Here is a 19587-nt window from a genome sequence, read left to right on the forward strand (position 1 = left end):
CTATTAAATGGACTTGAAGACAGTTGCTAGTTTCATTAGCAACATTGTGGCTAAAAACAAGCTCTGCATTGTCTCGTCCTTACAACGTTTTTTAATCTTATATTTGAGCCCATATAATATACAGAGAAAGTATCTGTTGTCATATTATGCCAGCAATACACTGGTCCATCTTATTTTACAGTGATTATGACTCTGCATTTGATTCAGTTTGGACATATTGAGCACTGAGTCACTAGTTTAAGATCAAATGTAAAAAATGAAATGACTAAAAATGCTATCAGTGAGTATAGTGTTGTGTATAGTGTTTTAATAATTACCTTGATGTGTCTTCTTCTTTTACAGTGTGTAGAAGCCAAAAAGTATTGCTGGTATTTTGAGGGTGGATACCCCATCTACTTCATGTAAGTACCACAATATTCCATTCTCACAGCTGTTATCTAAAACCCACTGCCAAGAAAAAAGGAGAGAATGGGGAAAAAGAATGGAAGTGCTCCTCATTACCTTCAGTCTGGCTCCATAATATCACCATCAGTTTATAGCAGACTTGTAAGATCAGCACTTTTAAAATAAGCACATATAGTGTACTTTAAACACTGTTCACAGACGTATAGTTTCATACACTTGCTGTACATTTCACTGTTCTAGTAAACCTTACTCAAACAGGAAGAAGTAATGCATTTATTGGGGACTATTTTCAGCGGCGGAATAATCCACATTTGGTGCTCTAGTGAGTACTAAATGTACCAAGTAAACTACAGTGTGTGTGTTCATGGTTATACAGGAACACACTCGCTGATGTGTTTTTAATAGTTGTGGACATCAATAGAGCTCCACAGCACAGAGGAAGAAGATATATGAGGCTTTAATACACACATTATACTTGTTAGTAGATGAGCTCACTGTTGGTTTAGATCTCTCAGTGGGAGACAGAACATTGTGAACGTGTTACTGTATCATCATGCTTCTACATCTCTACACCAAACCAATTCTTCTCTGCTTGGCTTCCTCTTCCTCACAAAGTAAAAGTGACCTGCTAAACAACTTAACTCTCAGCAGTGTAGCTAAGAGTTTATTGTTAATGAGTTTGTCCCTTTTCTAATCGGCTTCATAAAACATTTAATAAAGTCTCATTCAAGGTTTCAAAGGTTTCTACAAGTCTGTTTTAGGTCATGTTATTGTGAAGTGTAAGCAGGAAGTGATGATGAACCCCAGGATACATTTTAACCCTCACATACTGTTCATATTCTGACTCATAATTAGTATCTACACTAATTCATATTCATACAGTCCCCTGTCTGCCATTAATAAATATTTGATCCATTCTTCTGTTTGATTCATCTAATGGAAAAAATCACTATTTTATAGAATATGATGAACACAGCAATATGTTTGAATGCTGAAGAGACACGGGTCAGACTTGTACATTTGCATATAAAGATGTGTAGAAGCTCCACACACACAAAAAAGTGCATTTTATTTCCATTTTTGTATACTGTGGGTCACATTAGGAAACGTCTGACTCAAAGAAATGTATATATGGTGTGTTTACAGCTCTCGAATGTAAAAATGGGTATGTAAGGGTTAAATGCTATATTCACAATCATGGGTGTTGCTGCCATTATATGAGGGTGGGGAAAGCACCACCCACTTTATTTCTCTAATGAGTAGTTTGGACCCCCCCCCCCCTCCCCCCCACACACACACACACACACACACTTTCACCATGTCAATAATCAATACATCAGTCTATCCACTCTGCGATGTTTTCAGAGCGCTGTGCCAGAGCTTCATTATTAAATCCATTCTGCTTTCTTATTAAGGGAATGACCACATCAATGAAACTCCATTTCACCTTGTCACTGCTACTTTATACCCAGGTAGATCACACAGCGCACACACACATACACACACACACGAGTGCTGCTCATGATAGCTTGTCATTGATCCTCAGATGTCAGATAGTTGGGTTAACCCTTTAAGGAGATATGGACTCTTTAACACCCTGTTAGGAGCATCATTGGTGAAGGTGGTTGTACCTTGAATTGGTAGAATTGAAGCTTGTTGTAACCTGGTGGAGATACAACTTATGAAATCCAAAATATACAAAATATTTAAAATATATATATATTTATGAAAATGTTTTACTTAGGTGCAAATAAGATAACTAGTAAAATCAAACTCATTTTAGTTAAAGGTCCACATAAAGCTCAATTAGATCTCAAGTTTGCCAGACCAGTAAAACCATTGTGCAATAACCTACAAATAATACATATATGATTTATTATAACTTTACTATAATAAACCATCTATGTATTGTATTATTGTATTACTTTGTATTTGCATTCTGTTAAGAGTGGAAAAAAACAAAACAGAAAAATTAGAAAGTTCTGGCCTACACTGTCACAAGATGTTCAGAACTTATTTAAGATCAAAGCTTCCACTTGAATTAAATGTTTGCATTTTGTTCACTTTTCACTCACACAGTATACACACTGACAGCAGCCTCACTCTTCTGTTATAGGGTTAAAAAAACTGTGCTGTGGTGCAGCCGAGTAGCCTAGTGGTTAGGGCAAGTTCCTTATAATTGCAAGGTCAGTAGCTCGAGTCTAGCATCAGACACTCATTTTATGACAGCCCCCCCCCCCCCCCCCCCCATACACACACACACACACACACACACACACACACACACACACACACACACACACACATTTCCGATGCCTGTGACAGCATTGTTCATGAAATGAAAAATGGTCACCGAGCACATAAGTCACAAAAGTTTTCCAGCTATAATTTGGTATATTCTTGTAAATTTAGCTGCTGGCTGGCTGACACAAAACAGCCCCCCACCCCCTCCCTACCCCCTCTGTACCAGCCGTACCTGCAGGCAGTGAATCACATCAGCAGCATAGACAGGAGGACAGAGGACGAGAGGACAGAGGACAGACTGCCTGTACAGAGAGCAGCTGTGCACACGCCCCTTAAATCAGGCTGTGGGGACAGATGTGCTGAAATTATATGTTGTGTGTGGATAGATTAGATAGAATATGTTTCATAAGAAAGACAAAAATACAAAACTTATGTATACATGTATGCTGATTATTTATAATAAAGGTCAGGAGCACAGCAGGAGAGCAGGTGAAAATACAGGAGAATGTCATTTCATATTAATGAAAGATCAATTCAGTTTTATTCAGTCTTATTACAAAACGTCCTGCTTACTGGAGCTTTACAGCCTGTTTTGGGGCACAGAGTGTTTTACTGATTTAGATGGATGACATGCTTCTCCCCAATTTCCAACTTTCATCCATTATGTTTGCTTTGTAGTCGCAGGCCATAGCTCTAGTGATGATGAGATAGAGGAAGAGAGACAGAGACAGAGAGCATCAGTGAAGAGAGATGACCTCATGAAAAAACAACCTGCTTTCTCCACTTCCTCCTCTCCTCTCAGACCTCACTATCTGTTTCTCTGAGTCCACTTTATGTTGTATATAGCATTCAACAGCATCAATGATAAAAGAGAAGCTGCTCAGAGTTTATTGCAGAGGCATACTGTACATTTCTATGTTGATAATATAGTTTAACAGAGATTACACTGTATTGCTGTGAGGGTGGACATACATCTCCAAATTAAAAATCCAAGGAAAAAAAACAACCAAAGAAACAAATCTGTATCTAAGAAGCATCAAAAGAAAACAAGGTGAAACGGTTTCTTAAATGATATTGATTGTGTGCTCCAGCAGACAATTTGACAGGCAGATGCACAGGAAGTCATTTGTTTCCAATTTCCAATTTGGAATAAAAACAATGCTGTGTTGGGCAGTTCTGTTTATTTCAACCAAGATATTAAATCTGCTTCTGTTTAACATACTGGGTACAAGTTAAATCAATGCATCAAAAGCTCAGAGTTCAAAATAAATTAAATTACTCTTCTCAAACTGGAGCCTCCAAAATGACCAGAAAGCTCTTATATTCAGGGTTAGGAGAGTTACTTTAAAAATGTATTGTGATACAATTACTAGTTAAAACATGTAAACACTAACATAATCCAAGCATCACCATAATGAAGTAATGTAACTTGATTACTTTCCATTACTCAATACTAAATATCCAAAAATAAATCCACAGAGGATTGAGCAACTAGTTCGAATGATACAAATAGTTACATCTAATTCACAAAGCACCTACAAAGGGTAAAGTGCAGCTGCAAACTGTGCTGTCAAGCAAGTAGCATCATGGTGCCTGTTCCATTTGTAGGTGTATGAGTTATGCTAATAAGCATCGCTGCAAAACCCGCCTAATTTACAAAGATCAGCAAACCTGCCACATGCAGTGTTAGGGTGGAGATGTTAGTGTGTTCTGAGAGTTGAAAGATTTAAAAAGCTTTAAACTGCTTTGCTTTTTAAGTTAGTTGTACTTAATAAACTGGCACCAACACTGAAAAGATCAAATCAAATGAAAACATATCTTTTTCATTTTAAAGAGCTTAATTTGCAACAAAAAATGCAAAAAATAGAAAATAAAACGAAGTGTAGAAGCATCTCCTGCAGAAAGTGTGTGAGAACATTGATTTTTAATGTGATGACAAAGTTATAAATACAGTGGGAGTAAATGAAGACTATAAAACACTTCTGCATCAGGCTTTAATGCACCATTATATACAATGCATCATAAACTATACACATCACTGTTCAGCTGATCAGTGTGCAACATCCTGTAGAGCATTTTAAGTACACTGTTTACTGTATACAGGTGCTGAGTTTGAAATATGATGGGACTGAGCTGCCCTCCATCATAATGAGGGCAGGACATTATGAGCGCACTGCTGATCATTGTGCAAAACGGAGCGTTTTGAAATTTAAAGGAGCGTGTGTAATTGCTGGTGCTGGAGTTAGATTGATACTGATACACAGTAGTCACACTCAGAGCAATGTGGCCTGCTTACTCTGTAACAATAAAAAGTGATTTCACCCAATGATTTTCTCTAATTGCTATCATATTGACAGCAGAATTCATTTATTCATTCATTTTCCATACTGCTTACCCTCTAGTCTAGAGGGTCGTACAACCTGGAGAGATCACCAGTCCATCACAGGGCTAACATATAGTAGAAACTAACATTCACACTTAAATTCACACCTATGGGCAATTTTAGAGTGACCAATTAACCTAAGCTGCATGTTTTTGGGTGTAGCTGGAGAGAACACACACAGGCACCACATGGCCATACAGAAGGGATGAATTCAAGGATTCAAGGATTTTAATTGTAATTCAGCAATATAGGTACATGAAAGAGCAAAATACAGTACTCAGGTCCCAGTAAATTAAATATACATCAATATATACACGTACACATAAATATACTAATATATCAATTATATACTGTATATATATCTCAATACACATATATTAATTTCCATATAAACATATACTTCATATCTATATACATACATACACCACCCACATTAGTTTTATAATGTATTACTCCCTCATAGTGCCTTTAAATCCCTAACGTTCCTCAAAACGTACTACTGAAACCCAACTGATCCATTCTATACTGAGGATTAAATGTGTTCTTAGTTTGACATACCACAGAAAAGTGTGTTGTTATATATATGAAATTAGGCTTCAAAGTTGTGTAAAAATCAGCCTCTTTCTCTGCTCCCAAATGCTGTGGGAGTGCCCACCGAGTTCGCTGAAACCCCGCCCCCTACCAAGTGTCACCTGTCAATCAAAGTCACCACCTCAACCAGAAACATGGACACTAGGTCTGAGAGCTTTCTGCTGTTAACTCAGCTGCTAGCTCGGCGGCTAGCTCGGCGGCTAACTCGGCAGCTAATTCGGCTAACTGTAGACTGTAGCAGTAGTAGTGTGTGCTGAATGTATTTATACCTCTACAGCAGCAGGGGCGGTTTTATGCTAATCAGACCCGCCCACTAAATCCTGAACACAGAAATCTGTGAAGCCTAGCTCCACAATTCAAATCTAAATGGTTGAAATGCTTTTTACACCTTTTTTAGAAATACATTTATGACCTATTTAATGTGTTTAGAAGAAAATGTCTGAATTCACTTTACACAGTCTTTAACCATATAACCATGATAATATCCATCAATTACAATTACATGATTGGTTTACTTAACATTACTCAATAATACTGTATGTGAGATTATGATATTCAAAAGTGTTTTTACACATACCACAAACTGGTATATAGTGTTGCAACAGCTTCATTATCACTTACAGTATGCTGATAATGAAAGTCACATCTGACTCCACCGTCTGCACCAGTCACCAGTAAAACGTTAAAGTGAAATATCCCTGCTCATTTTTTAATCTCAAGCCAAAACCAAATCTACTTGAAAAGGTGTTATCCTAATTCACAAGGTAAGACTCTAAAGCTATCCTCTCCTCCACCGCCCTGCTCCTCTTGCCTGCAGCCACATTTAAGAGCTTTACACGGAGGATCTCTGGTCTCTCTGTTCCACATCTCCTTAAAAAAATAAAGTAATTCTCTTAAGTCAACCTTTCACATCTGCCTCTATGAAGATAAGAGGAGAGGAAAAGTGGATTTCAGTTTCGCAAATTCGGCTTTTCCCGCTGGTCTACATGATCCAGCACATCATGTTTACAGGTGTTAGGGTCAGTCTAAGTATGATTAATTAAGACCTATTGCAAATTCCTTATTGGGAAATGAATCCTTTCACATTAAGAGTTCAAACATAAAGCATAAACCTGCTGCACCTTCAGCTCAGAGACTATTTATATCTATAAACTGGCAGGAGTTTGGCAGGAAGTGGTGTCCAACAGTTGCTCATCCCTGTTCTACTGCTGAAATGCCAGACAGGTCTGGGAGTGTGAAGTATACACTGTCACGCTTGATATCCACACTCATCTATCACACACACACACACACACACACACATTGCTATTATTTCAGCTGTATTAATCCTTAGCCAGCCCCTGTTCTGAATGTTTGACTCTCAGCTCTGCTGCACTGGTCATTTGAAAACTTTTAAAAGTTTTGTTTATGAAGCAGAAAATGTGATAAATAGCAGAGTTGGAGTATGTCTGTGTTTGTTGTATTGTGGTTCATCAAAGCAGAGGAGATGTCAGCGTGCTGTAGTGATAGAGACAGGAGGTCATTCTCTGCAACTGGAGAGGAAAGCTTTCAGTTCTGCACTACTTCCCCTCTTGTCCTGTGTTTTAAAGCTGCACTAATCAATATTATTATCAGAACAATGGATCACATGCCTGTGTATTATGTGAAGAGAATTATCACTCTACGGAGCTTTTTAGCACCTTTCAGCTCATTGTTTTAGTTTTTACGGCCCACAAATTTACTGTCGTAGTTCAGTCTCAACATTCATCACCTTTGTCTCGAGCAGCAGCTGGCAACTGTTCACAACTTAAAGGAGCAGTGTGTAGGATTTAGTGGCATCTCGTGGTGAGGTTGAAGATTGCAACTAACTGAATACACCTCTCCTCCCACTCCAAGCATGAAGGAGAACCTATGATGGTGGCGAAAGTAGCGAAAAAGACTCTCTAGAGCTATTGTTTGGTTTGTCCATTCTGGTAATGAGGAATGATATCCAGTCACTGTAGAAACATGGGTTATATGTTATAACATGACAGGCTTTGTGGAAAAGGACCCACTCCCTATGAATAAGTAAAGGGCTCATTCTAAGCTAATGAAAGCACAACAATTTTCAGGTTGTTGTGACAAATATTCCATAAGTTTCTCGTTGTTCAAAAATGTTGAAGTTCAAAAATCAAATCAAATCAGGGATCACCAGGAGTCGTCCAGCTGAATGTAGCTAGAGTTTTATTGCCGACAGCAAAACCCGGAATCACAATACACAGACTGAATCCATGCATGCATGACACAAAGAGATAAGACTTTGGGGTGTACTTTTATACTGTCAATATGGCTGACCCTTGCTAAAAGTTTCACCCCCCCCCCATGTTTGGTGAACGTTTAACCAATAGACTTTCTTCCAAAACATTATCTCACTCAGGGGTGGATTGGCCATAGGGAGTACCGGGACTTTTCCCGGTGGGCCAGTCAATAATGGGCCGGTGGCTGCCGTTTTTAAAAAAAACGGCAGCCACCGGCCCATGTTTTTGCTGCGCCTTGCCATGGTTACTCTCCCGGCCCAGGGGCAGAGACATGCACCGGCCCACAGAGCTCCGCTGCAGCCTGCAGACACAGCAGAGGCCCATTGGCTTGTCTGTCTAAAGAATACCTGGCCCAGTGGCCCTATGATAGGCTACAGAGGCCCAGGAGTCCCACCCACGCTGGTTCTTGACCCCCCCCCCCCCCCCCCCCCCCAACCCCCCCTCGTCCAATCACCTTTGATGACAAGCAATCAGACGAGAGATAGTGAGAGATACTACTACAACAAAATGGACAATGCAGCTAAAAAGCGAAAAGGCGGAGCGGAAAAACAAAGAGATAAAAAAAGAAAAGCTCTAACAACCGACGCTGCTACGAGCAAAAACATTTCAGAAATGTTTGCTGCGGGGGCCAGCGTGGCCGGAGCGGCTTCAGGAGTGGGTCCCTCTCAGCAGCAGGTGGAGGAAGACTCTCCACCATGTGGAAGTGATGATACAGTCTTAAGCAGGTGTGAGCCTGCTAGCATGGTGTGGATAAACACTCATTAAATGTTCAGAATGGTTACTTAACTGTTTGAACTTTACTTAACATAATAAATAACAAACTCTGCATAGTGTGGTGTGTTACAACTAGGCCTAAATCTAGTTATCTAAAGTATTGGAAAACAATCATATTCATATACTATCCTGATTCATTGATTAGTTGCTTTTATTAACCACTTAATCACTATTTTCATCAAATGATGCCACATAATTACAAATCTGCAAGTTTACAACTCACATGTTGCAATGTGATGTGGTTTGAGTATGTAGATCTGCTATTTTCACAAGTTTTGATCATTTCTACCTATAATGACATCCACCAAATCAGGTCACCAGAGTTAAAGTGTTGTAAGTGTCAATATGCACCGTTCTTTGTGCCCACACTCTAATATGTTCATGGAGGACATTGATCTAACACCATAACACTAATGTAGTCTATGATGCTTTACATATTTTTTTCAGTCAGTATTTATGGTTTATTGCTCGTTCAACAGTTTCACATTATACAGTTAAAACTAATTCAAGCCTATTCAAGTCTCCAGAATATAAGGGATATTGTTCAGTATACTACTGTTATTAAGGGCTTGTGTGTTTAAATGTACATCAACGTGAGTTGGCACAGTATCTGAGCATGGATTGTAGTGGGCCGGTCTGGACCAAAAAATCCAGAGCCGAATTTTTGTCCCTCCTTGGCACCAGTTCTTGAGATGCCCAAGCTGCAGGTGCGTCGGCCTTATAAGGCCTTGAGTTTGGTTTTTTCCTACACAGCTGCTGTTTGCTCAGCAGATCTGACACAGTTCAATTCAAGTTCAATCTTGGCTTGTTACTTGTTCTTACTGCATTCGTTTTCAATAATAATGATAACAATGATAATAATGCAAATTATATTTAATCACATACTTTGCGATTTTCATACTTATTCAATCATAAAGTACTTATTCACTTAGTAGTTGCAGAATCACATATACTTCTTCATTTAACATAATGCCTTCAGATTTGATCATCTTTAGCATACGATGGTCAACAATCAAGTACCCTTTTAACAGATACAACATTGTTCATTATTAGTAATTATCACCTAAATTTTACACTACAAGGTGATTATACACTATCCACCCATCCATACATCCATTTTATGCCACTTATCTGGGGCAGGGTCATGGTGGCATTAGGCTGAGCAATGAAACCCAGACTTCCTTCTCCCCAGAAACGCTCATCAGCCTCCCCAGGGGGATCCTAAGGTGTTCCTAGACCACTATTATACACTAAATAAAACATGTTATAAATATTATATTCCATTTCTGCCATGTGTGTCCCGCTAGATGCCACTAAATTCTACACACTGCACCTTTAATATGTACATAGTTAATGGAGATAATGTGTTTTCTTGCACTCCAGTCGTATAGATGTATGCGCCATATTATAAACTCATACTGTGAAAGAACCAACAAAATGCTCGTCACTCTCACGCATGTACTGAATGGAAGTTCTGTTTATTTTTACCTAGATGAAACCACACAATGAAGTTGACTAAATCTGAATACACACAAATGAGTCTCTGATGTATTTCCGCCCACACTGATCAGAGTTAAACTTGATTTGAAAAAACTCTTAGCGCCTGAGGTAATAATGAGTTTTGATTATAGCTGTAGAGAAGCTTTTATCCTGGCAAAATTGTTTCATTTCATTTATTTTTTTAATATTAATTTACACAAACATTTTTATGTTGTTTCTCTAACAGAGAAAGCAACAGCACACCTCCTCCTCCTTCCTCACCAGCTGGTGCTGCTTCAGAATGAACTACTACTGATAAATATGCTTTAATGACAATTCATGTGACTATAAAATCTTCTTCCTAATGCAGTTATATTCTAAACCTCAATGCTTTTACCCCTTAGTACTACTCACATGTGCATCAATCATATTCAACATCTTACATCATCAACATCATACTCAACCCTTGTGATGTGGGGAGATATGAAGTTAAACCATTGCAGAACTTTTTTCTATAAATGAACATCTGTTACATTCAAACACGCAATTTAGTACCCTTTATTTGGGATCTTAGTAATCAGGCCGCAAGAGACCCCTGGGTACTGAAGCTCATTTCACCCAAACATCTTTTATTATATTGGGTAACTCTGCTGTCAGTTGGAAACTTGTAACTGCATACTTTGTTTTGGACATACAAGGTTTCTGACAGTGACCATAATCATCAACATCTCCATCATATGGTGGAGTCTATGCCGTAAACAGACGTTTATTCTTGTTAACCTTTATTTATCAATATAAGTGAGCATTCATTCATTCATCAACAGCTATAACATTACACTCACTCACACTGCATGGGTATGGCTACATGAATGACTGCATTGGTGTGATGTGCAGTCTATCACAGTTCTAAAGAGGCATAGTGAAGCTTTAATTTCAGGTTTTCAGATATCCATCATCTCAGTTACTTGAGCCAGAAAATTCCAATTTTGTGAGGGCTGACCACTGTGGTGGCATATAAATGAGCACATAAATAAGCAACAAGCCTCCAGCTCTGCCCAACTACTGACACAACAACCTTTGTAATAAAAATTGATCTACTGTGGGCTCAGGACTGACATAATTTATACAGGTATATGCACACTTTCTGGTTTGGGCAGACAGCTGATTTTCAAAAATATTAACTGAAGATTTAATGATGAAATCCTTGGTGCAGATTTCCAGAGAAGGTCTACAACAATGCAAAGCAGTGTATAGAGGTAACCACATGAAGAATGAATAGATCAAATATAAAAGCTCTTTACTTACAGACTGCAGTGTGCACCTGTGAGAGAAGCTTCCAAACTCTGGCATACTTAAAGGGGACATATTCTGCACATTTCCAGGTCTATATTTATTTTCTGGGGCTCAGCTGGAATATCTTTGCATGATTTACAACTGAATAAAACTCACTTATTTATCTTATACTGGCCCTTTATGCAGCCTGTCAGTTCAGCCTTGGTTATATATCTATCACCATCACATACAATAACATTGTCCTCTGGCTCTTATTGATTGTTTCCAGTCTATCATTTCTGAATTCTAAATTCTGCCTACTCTTATTGATATAAACAGGGTAGACAAAATAGAAGAAACAACTCTCCGTATTTAAGTCTACAATTTAATAGCACCACAGACTTCAGCATCTAAAAGTTTAATCAACAGTCTCTAAAACAGTTCCAACATTCATGAAGGGAGGTGTTATTGCAGGACTGTTGGTATTAGACTGTATTAGTTTTAGGCAAGGTTAAATTCTGATAGTGAAACAAGTAAGGCTGCATTATCTCCCAGAGGCCCCTGGGCACTGAAGCTCATTTCACCCAAACATCTTTTATTATATGGGATAACGCTGCTGAAAGAGCAGTGCAGTCTCACGCCATTTAAAAGCTTTGTTTCCATCATTTCTACAACATTTTAATACACTTGTCTACAGCAATGTGTTAGCTTATGACATCATAACAAAGGTACTGCTGTTTCATGTACAGTAGCAGGAGATCTCACAATGCTCTGTACTTTGTATTAGGTAATGTATCTGTGTGTATTTTGCTGACACCTCCCTATGTGCCTTTTTGTTGCAGATGTCGCTCATATGAGGACTGCTGTGGGACTCGCTGCTGTGTCAGAGCCCTGTCCATCCAGAGACTATGGTACTTCTGGTGAGTTACATTAGTCCAGCAGGAATGGACTGCTGCAGCTGGGGCACACTAGAGCTGACTGTTGTTTAACAAGCTTGGACAATTCATTGACATGCAGTATATCAGCTAGTATTATATCAGCTCTTTTCTCATAACAGTCTGTTACAGTGTCTGTTTACATTATATTTAAGAGAAGCTTAATTAAAATGAGATAGAACACAGATACAGTAAGAAGCTACAATATTCTCTTTCATTTTAGACATTCTGGCTCTCTGAAGAATTTGTACTGAACTAAATTCAGTCATGTAAATGCAGCAGGCCTTGTGTTGGTACTTGACTGTTTTTTTTCTTCTTTCTTTCTCAAATAATGTCAGGCTATTCAGTCTATTTAAAGGCTTAAATCAGTATCAGTCTCTGTTTGAAGAGTTCAATAAGGAGAGATCAATAGAGAGTGCAAAAGAATGTTTATGGAGGCTGACAGCAGAGAATCTGGTGATTAGACCCCAGTGATGTGATACATCTTCGATAATTGTAGTGTAGTGTAGCTAGTGAAGATAAGAGATAGGTAGAATCCCTCAGGGGTCGATTCGATGGCCAGTGCCAGTAGTGATGGAATGGAAACAGCATCCAATGAAGATTGGAGGATGAAACTCCTAGTTGAAACATCTGGATTCAGGCTGTGGGATAAGGGGGTGTCTGGGAGGTATTTATACAGTAGGTCTTTAAGTTGCTCATCTGAATATAAAAATAAAGGAGGTTTTTGAGTTTCATTATGTTTTTTAACATTCTGATGGGTGTACACACTAAAGTAAAAGATAATACTTTCCATAAGCTATTTCCACTTTTATTTGAAATTCTGACTATTTTTACACAAACAAAAAGCAGATGTTATCTTGAGTGGGAGATAGAGATGGGACTATACATCAGAAGCAGGTGTGCACATGATAAAATTATAAAATAAATAAGATTCAGCTTTACCCCATGGAAATAAAATGCTGACTAGGGTAGCAGAGTTAGTCATATAGTTTTGTGTGTGTCTCTTCCATAAATATAATTACTCTGCTGCATAATATATGTTACCAGTGAGCCAGTTCATGGATAGTACATGAGATATGAGGGGAAAAGTAAATCCTTGTAAAAGCAAAACTAACTACAGTATAAGTAACAATACTGCAACAAGGTTATATATAAGGTAGATTTGCTCTTAAAGCAGTGAGAAGTGTTTTTGTGCTTGCACTCACAGTAAGGTTGAGCAGAGGGACTGTGTGACCTTGTGAGCCTCTCTGATCAATAGGTATATAAAGGTGGATCATTGTAGCCATTGTTCAGACGAGCAGGGGCGAGAAACTCTGCACATTTTTAACATTTTTAAGTGCTTTGTGTCACAGCACATCCGCCACAGAGAGCATATTGAACTGTATGTTTTTGTGGGATGACGAATTCATAGCTGAGGGGAGCAAAATGTATCTCTAAAGATGATGCAGTGGCTTAATGTGACAGGGTGTGACTTTGCTGGTACCTCTGTGTCTGCTGGCTGTGTAATCTAAAAAAAAACCACACATTTCCCTCCATCCTCCTTCCATAGGCTTAAATTGGTGTGGAGGTGGGTGAAAGGTCTCAGTTGTGTGTTTTCTCCTCTCTCAGGGTGCTGCTGATGATGGGAGTGTTGTTCTGCTGCGGTGCCGGCTTCTTCATCCGCAGGAGGATGTACCCGTCCCCGCTGAGAGACGAGCCAGCCTTCAACGTCTCCTTCACCAGGCACCCTGTCACCACACCAGGTACTGTTAGTATTGAAACCAATGAAGAGAAAAGGGGTAAACAGGTGAAGACTAACAATAAAAGCATATAAACATCTTGCAGGTGAAATGTGAGACTTCACAAGCAGGCAGCTGTCTGATAGAACAGTTTTAATCAATACAGCTGTCTACACCAGCCACATCATGCACACAAATGCAGCTCAATGCAAGCTGTTGCCACATTTTGCATTTCAAATTTATATCAGGCAGACCTGGATTGTATTCTTTATATAGTATGTATGTGTTCGCCCCAAGCTGTGAAACACCTTTTAAACAAAAATAAGTATGTAAAATGATTTGCAAGCATCAGCTCTGTGACAAAAGTGCCTGAAACATCATAAGTTCAGCAGAGAGGGGAGCTTGTTATACAAATGGAAACCACTTTGATTGCATCCAGGCAGTACAGAATTACAACCACCAAGCAATCACAAACATGAATTTTATTGGATTAATGACAAAACTGCCTTTTATGCACATCTTTGTTATATTGACATTTATGCTCAGAAGGGAAGCTGGTAGACGTTTAAACACTGCAGCCAGAGACAGCATGGCATATTTGATGTGGTTTATTCTCAGCGAGCCCTCGTCTCATCTATTTATAGAGCATCCGTCTAAACTGCCCTCTATAACAGTACTCCCAGGAAAGAGAAAAGGATGAGATCAAATTGTATATGCAACATGAATACATTTTTAGGATAATCTATTTTTTCTATCTAATGATTGACGATATGATATAATATAATATAGTTTACAATTAATTAATTAATGACACTAACAGTGCTGTAAATAGCAAACATGCATTACAGCTTCTTAGGATTTATTTTAATTAAGAGGCTGGTGGAGCAGACAGAGATGTTGTGACGGTTCTTAAAGCACTGATGCATAATCAGGTGTCAATATTATAAAGAATGAGTTTAGTTTACTGGTCATACTGGCCATTAAGAGATCCAATCCTGATGTGTTTCCAGTGTAAGTGATGGGAAATTATATCCAGTCATTCTGCCACAATGTTAATTTGAAGCTGATATTAGGCTGTTGTCCAAATTAGTCAAATCAAGTCATGGTTAGTGGTAAAATCAGTCAGTCTTTTTGTTACAGTCCCTCCACTGCAGCTCAACTGGGAAACAAAAACAGATAATTTTGTACTAAAAAGGCTGTAACTTTGGAAGGTTTTCACTTGATTTGATTAACTCATATTACCTTTAGATAAAACATGGAATGTGTTTTTAGCACAGGATGAAAGAAGTGTCAGTGGAACAGCCAGGGTCAGATCAGAAATACTGGAGCTCTGACAAACAGTTGTGATTAAACACGATCACTGTCCCATCAGCGATGGAGGCAAATCCTAGTAAATGCTTCATCTTTGATCCTTTTGGGTTTTTGCCCACTGGTGGAAAGGCTGAGAAGGCATTGTCAGTGGGTCAGATGGTCCTAAGCTATATGGATATGTACTGTGCGGCCACTAATGTTCCCTAAAGCCACAGTTTGATTATTGACATGCATCTATAAAAACTAATGGATGTGATGATTTATGCTCCTGAAAAGATGATTATAATAATTCTGGTGTTGTGCTGACCCTTATTGCCATCATCACCATCAGACTAAAATTAGACTAAGGCATATTTCCACTTACAGTAGACCAATCACATGTCACCTCTCACACAATCAACCAATAAATTAAATTGTAGATTTCCATGAAATTAGCGGAACACACCCACACACTTCCCTTTACAATTTAAAGCTTTTTTTTTTTTTTGCAAGCATACACAACTGAAGGTTTTTTGGGACTATGTCAGAAATGAGTGTCTGCTTAAGAGTTTAATGCGTTCAGATAAAGCAACCGTTCATAAAAAAGGATTTTCACAAATCCTGTTTGTGAATGGTACAAAGGGACAATATCTGACACGGTTTGGGTGTAAGACATTCTTTTACATATATATGCTTTATTTATTGTCATCATTTCATTTTATACTGTACATCTTGCACATGTAATATATGCTACATGATGATGTTTTTTTTGTAATGCGATACAACATAATAACAATTAATTAATATAGCAATTAGTTAAAGTAAATCAACAACAGTATTTACAGTACAGATTTAATTTATTACAGTGTATTTTAAATTCATAGAAAAAAAAATCATGCATACATTTTATTTCGTAAGCAAGCATCTAACCAAATTTCAATATAAAATAGAGGGAGGAAGCCATTCTGACCAAAATAGACCTAAAGGAACATTAAGGAGAGTTTGGTGTGTCTCCTTCATGTAGTTACATTTCTTTTTAAATAACAACCTCAATGCTGTTCATTGTGATCAACATTGTGACTCAAATTCTTAATTTAAAACTTGGGATTTTAGAGGGGAAAGTAGGGCAGCCAATAAACCTCTGTGAGTCTTTCTATTAAAATGAGTGGAATTCTGCCCTGTGTCAGTCAGCCAAGCAGAAAATTGAATGGAGAGCTCCAATAATAACCACAGTGTAAAACTCCCTTCTGCAGGCAGACTAGATAGTAGAAAGGTGACCCAGAGGAGAATTGCACTGTGTTTCTCTCGCTGATGAACTCACATAAAGTCCCTATCACAGCCGGTTTGTTCTCATCTTTTTTTTCAAAACGATCCCCTGAGAATTTGAAAGGATTTCATATAAAAGTTCCATTTGGGGTTTTTGAGGTTGTAGCCAAACATTTAATCCCAGAAGAGATAATTAAGGAATCTCAGTGATGTAACCATGGCAGCAGTAGCTTAGACAAAAAGAAAATGAATGAGGTGAGGATGTTATGTCATTGATTACATCAGTGCAGTACAGGAATTAAAAACATAGAAAAGTTATGGAATTTAAAAATATTATTATCCAGATATGAAATCGTGAAAGGTTTTGGAAAAGTCATAGAAAATAGTTTATTTTGAATATCAGATTCACATTTGTATTTTTTAAAGTCAATGTTATGCAGACTGACTGTATGATATACTGTGTACAACAGGATACAGTAATAGTTCTTTGGCTAGAGTCATAATACATTGCAGATTACAAATGAAGAAAATATGCCATAAAGAGCTATCTTGGATTTTTATTTCACTTTAAAGTCCGTGTAAAGTAAGAATAAATATGTTTTCTGAGTTTGACATACCACAGAAAAGTGTGTTGTTAACCACCCTGCCAAATTTGAATGATTAAAAAAATTGCCAAATATATGAAATTAGGTTTCAAAGTTGTAGGAGTGCCTGCCGAGTTTGCTGAACCCCCCACCCCCTACCAAGTGTCACCTGTAAATCAAAGTCACCACCTCTACCTGAAACATCTGGCAGCTTGGCAGCTCGGCGGCTAACTCGGCTGCTAGCTCAGCAGCTAGATCAGCTGGAAGTTCGGCGGCTATCTCAGCTAACTGGCTAACTGTACGCCAGTAGTAGTAGTAGTATGTGCTGAATGTATTTATACCTCTACAGCAGCAGGGGCGGGTTTATGCTAATCATGATTTTCAGACTAAATCCTGAACACAGAAATGTTGAAACACAGTTTGTGAAGCCTAGCTCCACAATTCAAATCTAAATGGTTGAAATGCTTTTTACACATTTTTTAGAAATACATTTATGACCTATTTAATGTGTTTAGAAGAAAATGTCTGAATTCACTTTACACAGTCTTTAAGCATATTTTTACACATATGTTCCAGTAAAATACTCTCTAGCTACCAAAAGGAGTTGAATTAACTGTTAAAGTAAATATGAATGTATCCATGCAACTGATACTGATTGAGAACTGTTGATCTTCTATGCAGTGTCCCAGCAGCCAGGAAGCATGCAAGGCTTTGGTGTCAACGGAATGACCGGTGGCGACCCGGCCGTTACCATGACGCACCCCATGTACCCCGCACAACCCGGCTCCGCACATATGATGATGAGCTCCTATCCTCCACCTCCGTCCTACTGCAACCACCCGCCACCCTCCTACGAACAAATATTTCAAAACAGCGACAAGAAGTAACATCCGCAAAGAGGCGAGGAGATGGAACTTGACAAGAAAAGATGAAAAGAATGCCATGTTCATTCAGACGAGGAAGAGGAACTTAACTGTTTGTGGATGTGAGACTTGGAAGAAAAAAAAAACGATCTGTTGTCCTGCGGAAAAAAGACAAAAACCAGGCACAGTAACCAGAATCTAGATGCACAGACACACATTCATTCACATACACATACACACACACACACACACACACACACACACACACACACACACAGCTTCCTCTGGAGTGCTTCTTTTACTCTTGATTTCTGTGGATCTCTGTGTATAGTGACTGTTATTCTCGGTCTCGTTGGACTGAGGATGAACAAGGATGAGGATCAGGAGGTGGAGGTTTTTGGATTTACTCACTGTCACCTGTCTCCTCCACCTTCCCAATGCAACTACAGCAGCTACAACTGTGCACATTGTAACAGAAAATGTCTTCGGGGCTCATAATGTATTAAAATGCTGGATACCATTTCTTTCAATAACCCCCAAAAATGTAATAAAATCAAATACAGGATCATTTTGAAGCAAAGTAAAGTGATTTGAAGGATGATACTTTGACTTTTTTTCCATCCAGCATTTTACAACATGGGCTCTTTACTAAATGATGAGTTCTTGATACATTTTTTATCACAGTATGTGTTGAACAGTTATGTAATGACATATAGAGCTACTACGGCTGTCACTGGCTCGTTCTCCCTCTCCTGTTAGCAGCAGTGAAGGTTGATACAGTAAATCAGGCTGATGGGATGCCGCTCATGTTCTAGTGTCTCGTTGCTGCTGTTTGAGCGACACGCCATCAGCTATTTCCCAGACATGATGTGACACTGGTGAAGGGGACACGCTTCCATAAATAAATGTATGTACCGATAAATCTGGTCTTAAAGGAAGGAGAGGAAGTGGATGCAAATGGTCCCTCCTCAGCTCTTTGACTGTGATGTTAATGTTGTAGTTGACAGTAATTCTTCTTTGTAGGAGCTACAGCAGTGATCCATGTCCCTCAGTCTGACATTTCCTGCTGAATCAAGTGCGTTTTTGTGCCAAGAGCGTCGACCATCGATCGAGCTGCCTCCCAGAGTGGCTCAGGGCGACTCAGCTTATTTCTCTGAAGCATGGCTGTTTAATCTCTCCGTGCACTTTCAACTCAAATCTAGTGAGGACAAAAACCAGTTGCTCGAGACTGACTGAGCCTGTTTAGTTCTTACTCATATCACCAGTCTACATTTAAATTATGTTTTTCTCCTTAAGATATATGTTAAGATGTTAATTAAATGGGAAAAAAGTTGTTTTAGCAACACAGTAAAGCAGACCTTAATTACAATCCAAACAGTTTTCAATGTGGAAACCTGTTATTGGTTAAATCTGCCAGAAACAATAAGAATTGTCAAGTTTGAAGCTAAAAATGAGGTGAGATATAACACATATAACACATACACAGTTTTCCTCCCTCCAAACATTC

The 19587-nt window shown here is 38.6% G+C and overlaps 1 protein-coding gene across 1 annotated transcript; it reads left to right on the top strand.

The window, feature by feature from the left end:
- Window positions 1-261: 261 nt before the first annotated feature.
- vopp1b (VOPP1 WW domain binding protein b) lies at window positions 262-18104 on the top strand. Its single transcript, XM_053342369.1, has 4 exons — window positions 262-401; window positions 12267-12344; window positions 13968-14101; window positions 17899-18104. The coding sequence occupies exons 1-4, from the start codon at window positions 262-264 to the stop codon at window positions 18102-18104; spliced, it is 558 nt and encodes a 185-aa protein (XP_053198344.1).
- The last annotated feature ends 1483 nt before the right edge of the window (window positions 18105-19587 follow it).

Source organism: Scomber japonicus, chromosome 21 (assembly GCF_027409825.1).
Source record: "Scomber japonicus isolate fScoJap1 chromosome 21, fScoJap1.pri, whole genome shotgun sequence".
NCBI lineage: Eukaryota > Metazoa > Chordata > Actinopteri > Scombriformes > Scombridae > Scomber > Scomber japonicus.

Bases quoted from the DNA above. Each gene is read 5' to 3' on its own strand.
- vopp1b (XM_053342369.1), top strand. From the start codon at position 262: ATGACTAAAAATGCTATCAGTGAGTATAGTGTTGTGTATAGTGTTTTA. The intron at 402-12,266 runs GTAAGTACCACA...TTTTTGTTGCAG, and splicing joins GGATACCCCATCTACTTCAT to ATGTCGCTCATATGAGGACT. The intron at 12,345-13,967 runs GTGAGTTACATT...CTCCTCTCTCAG, and splicing joins CAGAGACTATGGTACTTCTG to GGTGCTGCTGATGATGGGAG.